The following is a 17,102-nucleotide window of genomic DNA, read 5'->3' on the forward strand; positions in this document are numbered from 1 at the left end:
TATTTTATTCTATTTTATTATTATTATTACTTTTTAAAGTCACATATTTTTATTTATTTATTTTTTTTTAATGGAGGTACTGTGGATTGAACCCAAGACCTCGTGCATGCTAAGCAGGCACTCTACCACTGAGAGGTACCTCTACCCCTTTAACTGTGCATTTTAAAAGAACATTTCAGTTTCTAAAATTTTATTATTTTTTTAATGGAGGTACTGGGGTTTGAATCCAGGACCTCGTGCCCGCTAGGCGTGCGCTCTACCACTGAGCTATGCCCCTTCCCTCCGAGTTTCCAACTTTAAATAAGGAGGTCCCCTAGTGATTTGAACTCTTGGGAACATCTCTACACCTTCTGCTTTAAAACCCAATAGAATTTTGATTTGCTTGCAACGACTCCAGGGGAGACATTAAAAATATTTGACAGTGTTTTTACTGGGACATCGCTCAATCAGAAGTCAACCTCAGCACTGGAGGGGGCTCTGAGAGCCCCTGCTGTGCCAGGCAGCACCCCTGTTGGTTCTGAACTGTGGGGAGTTCAGGCGTGGGAGATCTTGGCAGTGGGACCGGGGTGGACAGACCAATGCTGTTTCCCAACTAAGACAGGATAGCAGCTCGGTATTATGACACGAGCCCCCACCATAAAGGACTCTTGAATAAGACTGTCATCACACTCAGCAAGCTCCAGTAAACCGTTAGAGCAGACAAAAATGCCTGGCTGATAAAACTCAAGCAACGGGATGAAAGGGCTTTATAAGAAGCAGGAAAACCAAAACGTACATGAAGAGTGGCATGCTTTTCTCTGAGGCTCGAGGCTGCCGAAGCAAGGACCCTGAGATGGCTCATGCCACACAGCAGGGGGTGGGACCATCTTCTCACCCCCAGATTACTCACCATTGCTGAGCTCAAGTCCTGGAAGTGGTCTGAAAAGAAAGAGACATTGATGAGTGCCACAAAGGTCACCTTTCCTCTCTGGTCCATTCACTTCTACTTGACAAACTTTGGTGAGTGTCAGCGCTAGGCTAAACGAAGGCAGGCTGCCCACAATTACCAAGAAACAGGAGCGCGGACACACAGCTCCCAGAAGCGGCTACACGATGCACTGAGGCAGCCGCTGACCGCAGGGACCCACTGCCCACCTCCTGGGGTGAGAACCCCCGTGCCCCTGCTTGGCTACCCTGGGCAAGGTATGATTGTTTTCCCGACCAAGCAGGGAACTCTCACACACCTGATGACTGTGAATTTGATAAATTCTGCGGCATCTAAGATCCTTCTCATGGAGCTGATTTCCAGGTAGCCGGGGGCTTTGAATACCACCCCCGGGGGCATACCGTCAATGACCACGCAGCCAGGGTTGAAGGTGATTTTCCTGTAGGGAACTTTCACGGGGAAGTCCACTCCAATTGCTTCACCTGCGATGAGACAAACAGCATACAACTACTTGAGTTTGTTACTTGCTTTTCCCAAGCCGCGCTTTATCTTTAATATCCAGGTTTTAAAATCATTCACATCAAGGGACAACACAGATGATCAGCCATTATTACTTTATTTTCTAGCGGTGCTAGGATGCATGAATAATTTCATTGATTTGAAATTGGCAACAGATAGTATAGCAGGGAGTATCATATTATCTACCTGAAAACGTCTTTGTGAGGATTAAATGATGAATCCCATGTGGAGCACTAAAAACAACACTGAGCCACGATAAGAAGTCAGTAAGTCATAGATAGCTGCTATTGTTATCTTAAAATTTTTAGGGGGGAGGGTATAGCTCAGTAGCAGAGCATTTGCTTAGTATGCATGAGGTCCTGGGTTCAATCCCCAAGTACCTCTGTTAAAAAATATGTAAATAAAATTTAAAACAATTTTTTAAATTGATTTTTGAGATATAATTGACATATAAAACTATATTAGTTTTAGGTGTACAACATAATGATTTGATAAAGATAGCTATTAATATGATGATGTAATTAGCGTTTCCATGTAAAACTTCTTCAGTAAAAATACACACTAATTTTGATCACAGCTCCTTCACAGAAAGATCAACTTCTTAGATAAAATACTGAATTAAAAAGGAATATTTCAAATATATAAATTTTGATTATGCAACAATATAAAAACTTACCAAATTTTCGGCTGAAGAGGTCATTGACTTGTTCTCTTAGTTGTTTTATCTTTTCAATGCTTGATAATCTTTCCTTCTCATTATCTGAAAAGAGTTAAACAAACAAGCAAACTAGTGTTATGAATTATGTTTTAGTCCTGCACTGTCTTTCCTTAGCTGATAGAGTGAAGTTAGCTAAAAAGAAAAGTAATCCATGTCATAAAACAGTTAAAATATAACAAAATGAAAAATATAATCTAAATTATGATAAGGCCAGATGGAATTTCATACCTGGAATTGTCACCTGAACAATGTTAAGATCTTCAACACCTGCTGCAGAATTTGTAATACTGGATGAACTGGTGTTCCCTTAAGACAGAAATTGAAATTCAGAACTTACAGAATATCAGGCCAATTCTCCTCTAAAAATACCAAAGTGCCACTCTGATCAGAAGTCCAGGCTGAATTTTTAAACCTTCAGAGAACACACAGCTGTAGAACAACAAGCTGGCTTGACATTGACAGATATTTGAGCCTCTGCAGTGTAACACTGATGTCAAAGGGGAAAGGGCACCATGGCTTTTATTCAGTTCGCAGCCCCTGATACTTGTCAGTCTTATTTGATTTAAAGAGAAGGGTGTTTAAAAATATACTTACTTTGTTATTCTCCGTGTAAAGGGAGGGAGGAAGGAAATAAGACATACAAATGTGTCCAAGAGGACACTTAAGAAGCAGACTTCCTATGAAAAATGATTTGACAGTCAAGGAAGGGCTCAGACAGAGCCCTTAAAAGCACAGTTGATGTTATCATGATCTCTGGTCAGATGATAAACACAATGCAACACTCACCTACATTCTGAGTGAGAAATGTAAATGAGCCTGTCTAGTCCTTTCTGAGGGACTCAAAGTTCAGTCCCTGTGTCCTGTGAATGATCAACCACTTGGGTATTTGAGATTCTGCATCTGAAGAGCAAGCCCTCAAAGGGACATGAGGAGCCCCACGATCAGCAAAAGCCCCCAGGTCTTTCTGCAGTGTCCTGTGCTGCTCCAAACACAGAATTTTTGGAGGAAATGTGAGAAAATTGGTTGTTCTTGACCTCAAAGTTATTCATTTTTTTCTGATAAATCATGGTAAGTCTGATTCTTAAAAATCAGGTTCCATATTGAGAGATTACTGAAACTGCCATGAGCTTCCACCATCACCTTAATAAAAAAAAAAAAGCAAAAAAACCAAAACCCTTTCACGGGTACTTAACACTGCTGAGCCTCCAAAAAATCCAGAACCAAGTTCAGGGCATTAGAATCAATTAAAAGCTAGTGTCAGAAGATGAGGGGTTATGTTCTGATAAAGGGTTAATGTTTTCTCCCTAAAGCTGACTTCTCGAAATATAAAAATCTAGCCACAAAACACACCAAGCATGATTTAAAAATTGATCAAAATCCAACTATAATTAATACATAAATTGGCAGTTGATCCATTCTAATGACCCTGCACATTTCAAATAAATGGACGACATTTTCACAAATGGGTCTAAGTCTTAACTTCTCTAAAACTCTCACCTTATATGAACGATCATTGTTTTCCAGCTGTCTGATGAGTTACCTTCTCGGTTAGCTTAAAACTGCTCTTCTGGCTCCCCAGGCTGTGTCATCACAATAATCCTCACTAGGGGAAGGACAAGCACACACCCACAGATGGACTTCCAAATGCTTCAGTCCTTTGTTCACTTGCGGGTGGCAAAATCATTTACCAAATAACTTTTTGGAAAGCTGCTATCCAGAAGAGAAGAGTGGTTAGGCCTGTACTCCCTGCACAGTCGTGTTGCCCCACAGACAACAGCGCGGTGTGGGGGCCACTTTGGAGGACGTTTTCTGTCAACCAGCATTCGAATCAGCACTGCCCTTTGATTCTAACGTGGGGCTTTTCTCTTAATATTCTTTTTTTTTAATTGAAGTACAGTTGATTTACAATGTTGTATCAGTTTCAGGTGTACAGCAAAATGATTCAGTTATATAAATTTTTTTTTTCAGATTATTTCCCATTATAGGTTATTACTCAAGAAATTTAATATAGTTCCCTGTGCTATACAGGAAGCCCTAGTTGCTTATCTATTTTATGTATAGTAGTTTATATTCTTTATTTTCTTAAAAATATGTTACGGCAACAAGCCATCAATGGAAGAATGAATAAACTGTGATTTATACACACACTGGAATATTATTCAGCCTCAAAAAAGAAGTTTTGACATCCTGTGCCAACATGGATGAATCTTGAACGTTTTAAGTGAAAGAAGCCAGACACAAAAGCTCACATGATGTATAATGCCATCTTTAAGAAAAATGTAGACTAGGTGACTCCGTGGAGACAGACTGGATTGGTGGTTGCCAGGACCGAGTGGGAGGGGGGACCAGGAGTGAGAGCTTAGTGGGCATGGGGTTTTCTTCTGGGGGAAATGAACATGTTTTGGAATTAGATAGAGGTGGTGGTTGTACCTCACTGTGAATGTACTAAATGCCATTGAATTGTTCACTCTAAAATGGTTAATTTTCTGCAATATGAGTTTCACCCACCCCAAAATTTTTTTTAAGTACTTAAAGGATTTGTGTGTGTGTGTGGAATTTTTTTTGGGTGGGGGGAAGGGGTTTAATTAGGTTTTTTTAATTTTTTTTTACTTTTTAAAAAGTATTGTTAAGATATGATCCACATGCCATACAGTGCACACATTTCAAGTGTACAATTTAATGACTTTTAGAATATTTACAGAGTTCTGCGTCCATCACCAAAATCAGATTTGGAACAGTTTCATTATCCCCAAAAGAAATCCCATACCCCCTGGCTGTGACTTCCTAAACCTCCCACCGAAGCCTCCCCAGCTCCGGGCAACCACGGACCTGCTTTCTGACTCTATAGCTTTGCCTACCTGGACATTTCATTTAAATGGAATCATACAACATGTGATCCTTTTTCACTTAGCATGATGTCTTCAAGGTTCATCCCTGTGTGTATCAGTATTTCACTGTGTTCTTATGGCTGGATAGTACCCCACCATAGGGTTATACCATGTTTTGTCTATACATTCATCAGCTGATAAACATTTGGTTTTTCCTACCTTTCAGCTATTATGAAAAGAGCTGCTATAAATGTTTGTACAGTTGACCCTTGAACAACACAGGTTTGAACTGCCCTCAGGTCCACTCACACGTGGATTTATTTTTTTCAATAAATACTATACTACCTGATCTGTGGTTGGTGGAATCCCTGGAAGTGGAACCTCAGGTCTGGAGGGCAGACTGTAACGTTACATGTGGATTGTCTATTTGTGGGTTTCGCACCTCAACCCCAGCAGTTGTTCAAGGGTCAATTATACAAGTTTTTACGTGCACACATTTTTTGTGTGTTTTCATTTCTCTTGGACAGAAACCTAGGAGTGGAATTGCTGGGTCATATGGCAACTCTATGTTTAGCTCTTTTTAATTCTTATTTTGTACTGAAGTGTAACTGATTCACAATGCTGGTTTCAGGTGTACAGCAAAGTGATTTCAGTCATACATACACATACATACATATATATCTTTTCAGTTTCTTTTCCATGATGGCTCATTACAAGATCCTGAATCTAGTTCCCTGTGCTATACAGTAGGTCCTTGTTGTTTATCTATTTTACATATAGTAATGTGTATCTGTTAATTTTTTTTAATGGAGGTACTGGGGATTGAACCCACACCTTGTGCATGCTAAGCAAATGCTCTACCACTGAGCTATACCTTCGCCCTTCCTTTTGTGGAATTTTAAGGAAAAAAAAATCTTCCTGTATGGCTCAGAATCGTGGTACCTGACGCCACGTTGAAGCCTTATAGTACTTTGAAACCGGTAGATATCACGTTTTATCCACAAATCTACTCAGGCTCCACTGACCGGGTACATGCAATCAGCACAAATCCGTCCTCACTAATGGAAAATCCATCTGAAGATACGTGCCCTCCTGGCTGTGGGTCAGGATGACCATCCCTGGACAGGAAGCATCTCCTCTGTGCTGAAGCCTGACAGCATAGGCACACAATTTCCAGAAAAGCCTGTCCGTTCACACAGACCTTATCGATACCCCAGTTTTTCCCCTAATAATAAGTAGCATATGCTTGTTGTGGAGAACGAGGGAGAGGATGAAAGGGAAAAGGAGGAAAAGTGCACTCATGCATCATTCCCGTACTGCTGGTAGGGTTTCTTCTTTCGTATTTTCTTCTATGTTTTCTCCTTTCTGTATAATAATTTTTCTAAACAAAATTGAGACCCTACTGTAAAATACGATTTCTTTTGGTCCTCCCCTTGAGCCAGATGGTTTTGTTTTTCACTGAACGTACTCTGCGCATTTTTCCAGTTGGAGCATCAAGACCCATCGTCTAACTGCTGGGCACTTCCGCTGCACCCACTTTTTCTCTGTTATAAATAATGACAGAGGTTTATCCTCCACCTAAAACGATCAACTTGATGAAAGCATTTTTAGAATTCAAATAAGTGAAATACAACAGAAGTATCAAATCAGGAAATGGAACACTCATTCCATCTCAAAATTCTCCCAGTCGTGGAAAAGCCAATTCAGACCCTGTGATATTTCAAACAAAGTAATATTATCTCTAAATTAAAAGGACTCACCCAGGGGAAAAAAAAGTAAATACAACTTCAAGGGGATAAATGTTTATTTAAAAAGCATAATTTGTAGAGTTTATACATGATTATCTAAATACTACTGTCTTCTCGTTAAATCATGTTTTTGATTTATGTTTTGAAAAATGTTTTCAAAATCATGCTTTGAAAAATGATAGAATTGGAATTATCTGATACTGTCTCCTAATTCAGATTTTACTAATTAAATCACACCTGTTCAGGTGAGTGAGATTTGATTAAATGCTCAGGTAGAATTTTATACCTAATGACATTGAATCTGTGACCTCATAAGATTATTAAATATATAAAATAAGAGAACTTCTCATATTAGGAAGATGCTCTGGAATCAGCTCATACTCCAACAGCAGAGAGAAAAATATTTTTTAGCAGACGTCTAAGAAGATCACAAGGAAAGAAAACAGGCACATTCTTTTAACTACAAGGGCTGAAAATCCACAAAATCCAGGATAAATGGTCTTACTCTGATTCTCTGAAAAATAAAAAACGTTTCCAAAAAAAAAACCCTTTAATTATAAAGAATATCTTAGAATATGTTTATAACTGTTGGATGTGATTTTGATTTTTAAATATTTATTTATTTATTTTTAATAGCTGACTTTCTGCATTTTATTTGGATGTGGTTTTTAAAACAAGCAAACATATGAACAAAAACCCAGAGATGACCTGTCAGTGTGTAAGTATTTTAAAGAAAATAGTCTTACGTGGTGGGTATTATAAAAATCAACCTTGGCTAAATCACACTTTGAACGTCACTTTTGGATATCTGCACCTGAACTGAGGTCACTGATTATTCCTGACCTCTGTTTGTCCCATTCTAGTAGGAGAAGGGATGCATTTCTGAGTGAACCAGTCCCTCTCTCCCGTCCCCCTCTACCCTTTCATCATTTTCCCTCCCCCCCTCATCGTCCCCCACTTCATTCTTTCCTCACTAGACCCAGCACAGTCCAGCCCCGCCCCGGCCAGGACTAATGTGCATGGTCCAACTCTGCTCTCTAAAAAGCCCAGGGCGCTGGGTACTTGATGGGAACACGGGCTGCTCTGGTCATCCGTATACACACATCGATTTCAATCTTTTCCCTGCAGTAATCCTTTGAGAAAAAATTAAAACTCTACTTGGCAGCGTGAATGTGACGAGGCTTTTGGCTACTGACCTTCAATTTTCACCTCGGCTTCAGGGTCCTCACTCGTTTCTGAAGGGACAAGTTGAGCAGAATCTTGAAAAAAAAATGTCTAAAATGACATTCATTATTATGTATTCTCAGGTTCCAACATTTTACTGCTCCTTTACCCAAAAAGCCGCTCATCCTGGCATTTTAACTACATTTCATACTTAATAAACACAGAGGTATAAACGTAAAGGCAGTTTTAATTTTAAAAGGCATAATAGGATAATAAAGGATCATCTTACAAGGGATAAGGGGAAATAAGAAACTTTTAGATATTATCAAATCATACAAAATTACCCACAGTAATGGACACAGAGTATGCTTCTATTTGAGCTAATGGAATCCGTGTGGTCATAGCGTTTTCTCGTTGTCATCAGGAAGTACTAGGATAAAAAAATGCCATTTGCCTTGGTTACTAGCTCCCCCCTTCTCCTGCCAGCAGCCCCCAGGTGATTCACGGTCTGTTATCACAAGGACGGACAACTGAGTTTTCCCATGCACAAGAATTATGACATTTGCATTAAGCTCTACCTAGAGACAAGAGCCAGGCTAGCTTATCTCAACTAACTCTGGCTCATTTTAGAAAGATCTGTCAAAGCTTACATTAATTGTGAGTAAAGGAAGACAGACCAGAAGTCAGCACTAATTTGGCTGTTTTGAAATTGTACTATTGCTATATAAGATGGGACCTTTGGAGAAAAACGGGTGACAGTACAGTGGATTGCTCTGTACTGTTCTGGCAGCTTCTTGTGAATCTATAATTATTTTAAAATTGAAAGTTAAAAAACAATCAGATGAATTCAGCTCTGTTGTAAATGGGCTTCCCACCAGATCATGATAATAAAAAAAATCTCTTTACAAATAAACTATTTCAAGTGCCAGCATCCAATGAAATCTTTCTGATTCTCAACGCCGACTCCCACAGAGGTCTTCTTTCTAAACGCTATCCATCCATTAGAAAAATGATGAAACAATATCTTAATAGGCAAAGGAAACAAAGGAAAGTAACGTGACATAAGGGAGGAACAGATTGAAGTTGAAGCTGAAATAACTGTGCTCCCTCACATCCAGAGAAGGTCAGAGGTTGAGCTGAAGAACAGGAAATATAAATGGAAGACTCCTGACACTGTACAACACGGATGAGCCCTGAGGGAGTTGTGCTCGGTGAAATAAGCCAGTCACAGAAAGGCAAATACCGTATGATTCCACTTACGTGAGGTACCTAAAGAAGTCAAATCCATAGAGACAGAAAGTAGGATGGGGCTTGCCAGGAGGGAGAACAGGGGAGCTGTTTAATGGGGATATATTCGCAAGATGAAAAAGTTCTTGAGATCTGTTTCATAACAATGTGAAACATACTCGACACGACTGAAATGCCCACTTCACAGCGGTCAAGATGGTAAATTCTACGTATGTGCTGCCGAAGCGAGCACTGCATGTGCTTTTTTTACTCTAATAAAAATACGTAAGTTAGAAAAATAAGCAGAGGTTAAATAGTGACAAAGCCAACTTGTCTTGGTTTTAAAGCAATGAAGTTCGAGATGACTAATTTTATGAAGGAATGAACAATTCTAAGACTGGATTCTGTCACCGTATGTTCTCTGACAAAATCTACCAAAATGCTTTATGTCAGAGACTCTGACAAATTGCTCAGGGGGCCGCTGGAGCCATCCTCTACAACAAAAAAATTCCAGACTCTCCCTAAATCAGAGAAACTGCTGAAAATGACTGCAAATCAGCTCCATGGAGGATGCTTTGACTTAGAGAAAAATAGAAATCATTTTGTCACTAAGACAGATACACAACTCCTTGAAACAAGATCGATTTGCTTGTAAACTGACAAAGACATTCATGCCTCTATGTTTGGAGAGGAAATCCCCTTTATTAATTTTACCTTGAAAATATATAACCACTTTAAGAGTTTCGGCCTTAAATGTGATACTCAGAATTTATATACGAAAGGAGGGAAGTGCTATCAAATTTGACTTCTAACTCAAGAAATTTCCTAAAGTTCTATTCAACTCTGCTCAAAAGATTTCAGCATGCTCATCAAGAAGACAAAATAAAATAAAGCAACAAACGGCATCGGCGCCAAGTTTTCTTACCAGTTAACTTCTATACCCAGGTGCTTAAAGCAGAATCACTTACAAAGCAGAAGAGTAAGAGAGTGATACAGTTCTTAATATTACATCTGAGGACGAGGACTTGGCCAGTTCTCTAAAAAGGCATGCATGCCAGGAAGTCTCCTTCTGTATTTTCAAACATCATGTGTGTTTAAAAGAGTGTATTCTCTGCAAAATACTGTAAACTGAAAAAGAAAAAAAAAAAAAAGACAGAAAAGAAAGAGAAAAAAATGCCTCATTTTTCTAACCTTCCATTGGTAACGCCATCTCTATTTCTTCATTGCTTGCAGAAGAATGATGGCTCTCTGAAAGGAAAGCAAAGGATATATATTAAAAAAGGCAGAAATACAAGCTTACAAAAAGAAATCATTTAAAAGAATGCAAATAATTCACGACCTGCACAGGAATGTACATGAAATACCTCGACTCCTTGAAGTCACACAAACGATCCTTTCTTTACATTTTTTTTTCTTTGCCATTTTATCGGTGCTTTGGAAAACTCTCAAACATAGAAAAGCAGAGAGATGTCATAATGGAGCCACGTGCCATCCCCCAGCGCCAGCCTTCAGCTCAAGTCATCCTGTCTTATCCGTGCCTACCCCACCCCCGCCGGTAGTTTAAAGTAAATCCCAGACACAATGTACGGATACAAGTAAGATGTAACACCTCTCTTCCGATAGCATCACCCTGGTCTTGTGATCACCCCCCGCAAACTAACAATTACTCTTTATCATCACCTCATATCTAGTCATTGTTCAGATTTCCTCAACTGTCTCATACATGTCTTTAAAAAAAACTTTATATTTGGAAATAGCTTTCAACTTAACAGAAAAGTGGCAAAAACAAAACAGTACAAAGAAACATGATGTACCTGTTCGCTCGTAATCTTTGTCTCTCCCTCCCCCTCTCCCCATCTGTCTATCTAGAGATATCGATGTGGATCCACATACTTTTCTGGGGGGAAGCATTTGAGGGAAAGTTACACATATCATGGACCTTCACTTCTAAACACTTCCATGACTGTCTCCTGAGAATAGGGGTGTTCTCTTATAGGATCACAGTATAGTTATGAACTCACAGAATTTAACATCTGAGACAAGACTTTTATCTATTCTACCATTCATATTCCAATCTTGTTCCAAATGTCCAGATACTTTTCTCTTTCAGTACGGGATCCAGTTTGGGGTCAGGTGCTGTCTTTAGTTGTCACTTCTTTCTAGTCTCCTTTAATGTGGAGCAGTTCCATAGTATGTCTTCGTTTTTTTTAATGGCACTGCCGCTTATTAAGAATTGAAATTCTCCTTCCACATCTGTTTCCCCCCATAGAACGTTCCTCATTTTGGATTTGTCAGATGTTTCCTCAAAATAAGATTCAGGTTTTGCATTCGCAGCCAGAGTCCTGCCTAGGTGATGGTGAGTCCTTCTCAGAGAACCACATCCACAGGCACCTGCAGTCTGATGTTGGCAGGCTTCTGAGCTGACAGGTCTCAGCCCGCTGCAAAGAAATAAACAAGCCAGCGGCCGGTATACAGAGGCCGCCTTTGGTTCATTTCTAGAAAACCAAGTTAACATCATCATCAAACTGGTCAGGCTGCACAACATGCAACCACCAATGCAACAGAAATCAAATCAGTTAAATATAAAAGCAAGACATGTACCCATGGTGTCTCATTATATGAGTTTACCAAACAGAACAAGAAGTGAATAATTTAAAAACAAATTGCCTCTTGTTAGGTTCAAGTCTAAGCAAGATCAAGTTTACATTAAAAAAACAAACCAACCAACCAGTAGGCCAATGCATTTCTTTTCTTCCTCTTCCATTTCAAAAAGTCAAAACAAACAAACAAAACCCACCCTCAAAAACGCAGAACTAAACATCACCGTCTATAATTCAATGTAGATTAACTTAAAAATATTGACATGTTCTGGAAAATGGAAGTGGAGGAGTGTATCTTTGAAATACTTCAAATGAGGAATTTTTTTTTAAGGATCAGTTTTTGAAGACCCTACTTTTGGGAGCACAAATTTCGTCGTCAGATTTGGTTGAGAGATACGGATTCATAGCCATCCAACAAAGAAAAAGACAAAATTAAAAATAAATGAGTGGCAATGAAGTTCTGACACCTGCTACAACAGGGATGCACCTTGACAACATTATGCTGAGGGAAATAAGCAAGTCACAAAAGGATAAATACTGTATGATTCCAGTTAAATGAGGTACCCAGAATAGGCAAATTCATAGAGACAAAGTGGAATGGTGTTTGCCAGGGGCTGAGAGGAAGGGATCATAGGGAGTTGTTGCACAGTGGGGACAGAGTTTCTGTTTGTGATAATGAAGAAGTTCTGGAGATGGGCAGTGGTGACGGTCACATGATGTGAATGTACTTAATGCTGCTGACCTGTGCGTTTAGAAATGGTTAAAATGGTAGATTTCATGGTATGTATATTCTGCCACAATAATTTTTTTTAAAAAAGGAAATGAGTGACAAGATGATGTGTTAATTTACCAAGAGGACAAGGACTCTCTGGTAAATTTATCCACAGTTATAACAAAAATACTTTGGTCTAGAGTTTTGACAGCAAAAAAGGCTATGTATTGAATGGATAGCAATTATGTTCAAAACAATCTGATAACCACTCTTTTCAAGTCAAAAGTTAAAATTAAAGATAAAATTTATTTTATACAGATTATACAGGTTAATCTTACATTGGATCTGCTTTTTAAAAATGGAGAAAGAGTTCACGTACCACGAAATTCACCCTTTGAAGCGTACAGCTCAGTGGTTTTCCACATGTTCACAAGGCTGTATAACCATCATCACTATTTCCAGAGCTTTTTCATCCCCCCACAAAAGAATCCCTGTGCCCACTGGGAGTCATCCCCTACTCTCTTCCCTGTAACCACTAATGGACTTTCTGCCTCTATGGATTTGCCTATTCTGGACATTTCATATAAATGGAATCATACAATATGTACCTTCTAGCACCATATTTTCAAGGTTCATCCATGCTGTAGCAGGTATCAGTGCTTCATTCCTTTTAATGGCTGAAAAGTATTCCACTGTATGGATAGACCACATTTCGTTTATCCATTCATCAGCTTATACCTACCTGGGTTGTTTCCACCATTTGGCAATTAGGCATAATGTACAGGTTTTTGTGCGGACCTATGTTTTCTCTTGAGTATACAAGCAGAGTTGGATACATATCTAAGAGTGGCATTGCTGGGTCATATGCTAACTCTTCAACATTTTGAGGAACTGCCAAACTATTCTGAAAAGCAGCAGTACCATTTTACATTCCCACCAGCAATGTATGAGGATTCTAATTTCTCCACATCTTCACCGACACTTGTTACTGTCTGCCTTTTTAATTAAGATCATCCTAGTGGGTGTGAAGTGCTATTTCATGATTTTGGTTTGCAATTCTCTAGTGATTAACTATGTTGAGCATCTTTTCATATGCCTACCGGCCACTTGTATATAATTTTTGGAGAAATGCCTTCTCACATCATTTGCCCATTGTGAAACTGAGTAGTTTGTATTTTTATGGTTGAGTGGAGAGAGTTCTTAAAGATTCTGATGCTAGATCTTTATCAGATACATAAGTTGCAAATGTTTTCTCTCATTCTGTTGGTGGTCTTTTCACTTTTTTGATAATATTCTTTGAAGTATAAGAGTTTTTAATTTTGATGAAGTTCAAGTTATTTTCTTTGGCTGCTTGTGCTTTAGGTGTCATAGGTAAGGAACCATGTCTAATCCAAGGTCGCAAAGATCTACGTCTATGCTTTCCTCTAACAGAATTGTAGTATTTCTCTTATACTTAGGTCTTTGATTCATCTTGAGTTCATTTTTTCATAGGGTGTGAGGTTATGGTCCAAACCAATCTGTTTGTAGGTGGATATCCAGTTGTCCCAGCACCATTTTTTGAAAAGACTTATTTCTCCCATTGAATTGTCTTGGGCATCCTTATTGCAGATCAACTTGCTATAAAAATACTGGTTTATTTCTGGACTGTCAATTCTATTCTGTTGATTTATATGTCTATCCTTATGCCAGTACCACAGAATATTGATAATTAAGCTTTGTAGTAGGTTTTGAAATCAATGAAGTACACATCTTCCAACTTTATTCTTTTCAAGATTGTTTTGGCTATTTCAGGGTCCCCTGCATTTTCACACAAATCTTAGGAAAGTTTTCCAATCCATGAACACAGGATGTCTTTCCATTTATTTAGTTCTTTAATTTCTTTCAACACTGTTTTGTAGTTTCCAGCTTACAACTCTTGTACTTCTTTGGTTAAAGTTATCCCTAAGTATGTCATTCTTTCTGATCCCACGATAAATGGAATTTTTTTAAATTTGATTTTTTTGATTGTTCATTGCTAACATATAGAAATACAGTTGGCTTTTGTATGTTGATCTTGTATCCTGCAGCCTTGCTAAACTCATTTTTCACTTCTAATTTGTGCGTGTATATTCCTTGGGATTTTCTACGTACGAGAGCATGTCATCTGCAAATAGAAATAGCTTTACACCTTCCTTCCAATCTGGGTACCTTTAAAAAATCTTACCTAATTGCCCTGCCTAGAACCTCCAGTACAATATTGAGAAGAAGTGGGAAGAACAGACATCCTTGTCTTGTTCCTAGTCTTAAGGGGAAAGCTTTCAGTCTGTCATCATTAAGTGTGACACGAGCTATAGGTTTTTTGAGATACTCTGAATTATGTTGAGAAAGTTCCCTTCAGTCCCTAGCTTGTCGAGTGTTGTCTTATCATGAAAGGGTGCTGGAATTTGCCAAATGCCCTCTTCCTACATCCATGTGGGTTTTGCCCTTTATACTATTACATTGTTATTCCATTGACTGAGTTCTGTATGTTGAGCTAATCTTGGGTTCCTAGGATAAATCCCACTTGGTCTTCGTATGGTCAGGCCATTCAAGATGGTTGTTCTCTTGCTCTCTGCACACCCTCTGCTTTACGCCGCCCTGCGTTACTCACATCACCATAGGGCACGTGCTTGCCTCCTGCTCAAGCTGCTGGTTTCCCTGGTGACTGATAAGCCAATCTGACGTCAACTCCTCCTATAAATGGTAGCCTCTTATTCCCTGAGGAGGGAGGACTGCTGCCGCGTCCTGTTTGCCGTCTGCCGCACACGGTTGGGTGTTGCTCCAGGACCTTGCTTCAGATGTGTAAGGTCTCCTTGTCCAATAAGCCAATGATGTCTCTGTCGCTATGTCCAGGCTCTCTCTTCAGTCTCGAGGCTGGGCAACTACAAGGCTTGCAGGCCTGCGGGATGCAGCCCAACAGTCATGATGTAGACTCCTTTTTATGTGTTCCTGGATGCATTTGCTAGTATTTTATGGAGGATTTTTGCGTGTCTATTAATAAGGGATACTGGTCCGTAGTTCTCTCGTGTTGTTTTTGTCTGGCTTTGGTATCAGGGTAAAACTGGCCTAACAGGATGAGTTGACAAATATTCCTGCCTCTTTATCTTTTTGTAAGAGTTTGTGAAGGACTGGGGTGAATCCTTCCTTAAATACTTAGTAGAATTCACCAGGGAAGTCGTCTGGTCCTGGGCTTTTGTTTGTAGGACTTTTTTGAGTACTAATTAAAACTCTTGTTATATGACTGTTCAAATTCTGTGTTTTATCTTTAGTCGGTTTCAGTAGTTTGTCCATTTCATCTAGGTTACTTAATTTGTTGGTGCACAACTGTTGAGTATTCGTGGTAGGCAGATGCTCCCCCCTCAAAGATATCCAAAACCTGCGGCTATATTATGCTACGTGGCAAGGGGCAGTCAGGTTGCAGATGGGATTAAGTGTTCTCATCAGCTAACCTTCAGAGAGGTGTATCCCGCATTACCCAGCTGGGCTCAGTGTAAGCAATGTAAGGGGCATTTAAATGTGGGGAGAGGAAGCAGGAGTGGTGTGATGCGAGAAAAGCCAAGATAATTCCTCGAACTTGGGCTTTTGCAACCATTTCCCTTCTGCCTGAAAGGCGTCTCCCCCAGATCGTGCAGTGTCAGCAGAGGAGAAAACAGAATGGTACTGGTACTCATACAGCCATCAGTGTCAGCGCAGCCTGGATGCAACACATCTCAGCAAAGCTTGTAGTGTGCGTTCTTCATTTCCAGGGGCTGTGGAGATGGGGACCCTGTATGTATAAAAGACCTGTGGGATTTCCGTGGGCTTCATGTGGGCCAGGATGTGATGTGTGTATGTGTAAATGTGTGTCGGGGGTCTTCCAAGAGATCTGTGTTGCAGACGGATCATGAGGTCCTGATAGAGATGGGGTGGGGAATCAGATTTTCACGTAAACCTTGCATGAGCTTCTGAGCACTGGTGGAGCCACGACTGACTTCACTGGGGAGTTCCCGTGGGCCAGGAACCATTTTGAACAGGTCATGTTTATTGCCTTTTTGGATTTAAAAGTAGCTCCCTTACTTGATACAGAAAGACATCAATACTTCAGCATGTGAGTATTTAACCTAGATGGTTACAAAAACACTCAGTGCTGTGGAACATAGTCCATGATGTCAGGCAATTTGAAACTTTTTGGCATCAAGAAGGAAGCTGTTCTACAAAGATCTCTTGAATAGTTCTGTGCTCTCCAAGCCAAGCAGGAGAAAGATGATAGGTTATAGATTTAATGTAAATATTTTTCTTCAAGTAATGTACTTCTGAAAAATTAAAATAGAATGATTGCAAGTACATCTAATTTATTTACTTCTCTCATATCTTTGGGAGCAGAATCTGTAAGTATCCTATCTCTGTACACAACTTGATCAACTCCAAGGTCATTTATGTTTAAAAATATATTCTTGGGAGTCGAGATATAATTTAATTATAAGTACTTTGTTCAAAACAGTAGTAATTTAGAAACAGATGTTACACTGATTCTTTGTGAGAGTCACACTCAATTCAGGCACATGGGAGTGCCTGGTGTGTAGAAAGCTCCAGGGCTGGAGGAAGATGCTGTGTTTCCCGCCAGGAGTGGCCACTGGCTGAGGGAGAGAGTTCTCAGCAAAGCA

At 39.5% G+C, this 17,102-nt stretch overlaps 1 protein-coding gene across 6 annotated transcripts in view; it reads right to left on the reverse strand.

Moving 5' to 3' along the window:
* The window catches only part of LOC105082743 (general transcription factor II-I repeat domain-containing protein 2), a 43,237-nt gene that overhangs the window by 3,047 nt on the left and 23,088 nt on the right, over positions 1-17,102 (reverse strand). For 2 of the 6 annotated variants that reach the window (XM_074345961.1, XM_074345963.1), the window contains exons 10-15: positions 10,321-10,377; positions 7,935-7,997; positions 2,391-2,468; positions 2,121-2,204; positions 1,224-1,407; positions 890-918 (exon numbers count right to left, since the gene is read on the reverse strand). In XM_074345961.1, coding sequence (XP_074202062.1) covers positions 890-918; positions 1,224-1,407; positions 2,121-2,204; positions 2,391-2,468; positions 7,935-7,997; positions 10,321-10,377 — 495 coding nt within the window. Of the gene's footprint in view, positions 1-889; positions 919-1,223; positions 1,408-2,120; positions 2,205-2,390; positions 2,469-4,691; positions 7,253-7,934; positions 7,998-8,129; positions 8,333-10,320; positions 10,378-17,102 lie in introns of those variants that run through there. The other 4 variants (XM_074345962.1, XM_074345965.1, XM_074345964.1 and 1 more) reach the window with 4 other exon arrangements.

The sequence above is a fragment of the Camelus bactrianus genome, chromosome 18 (assembly GCF_048773025.1).
Source record: "Camelus bactrianus isolate YW-2024 breed Bactrian camel chromosome 18, ASM4877302v1, whole genome shotgun sequence".
Lineage (NCBI taxonomy): Eukaryota > Metazoa > Chordata > Mammalia > Artiodactyla > Camelidae > Camelus > Camelus bactrianus.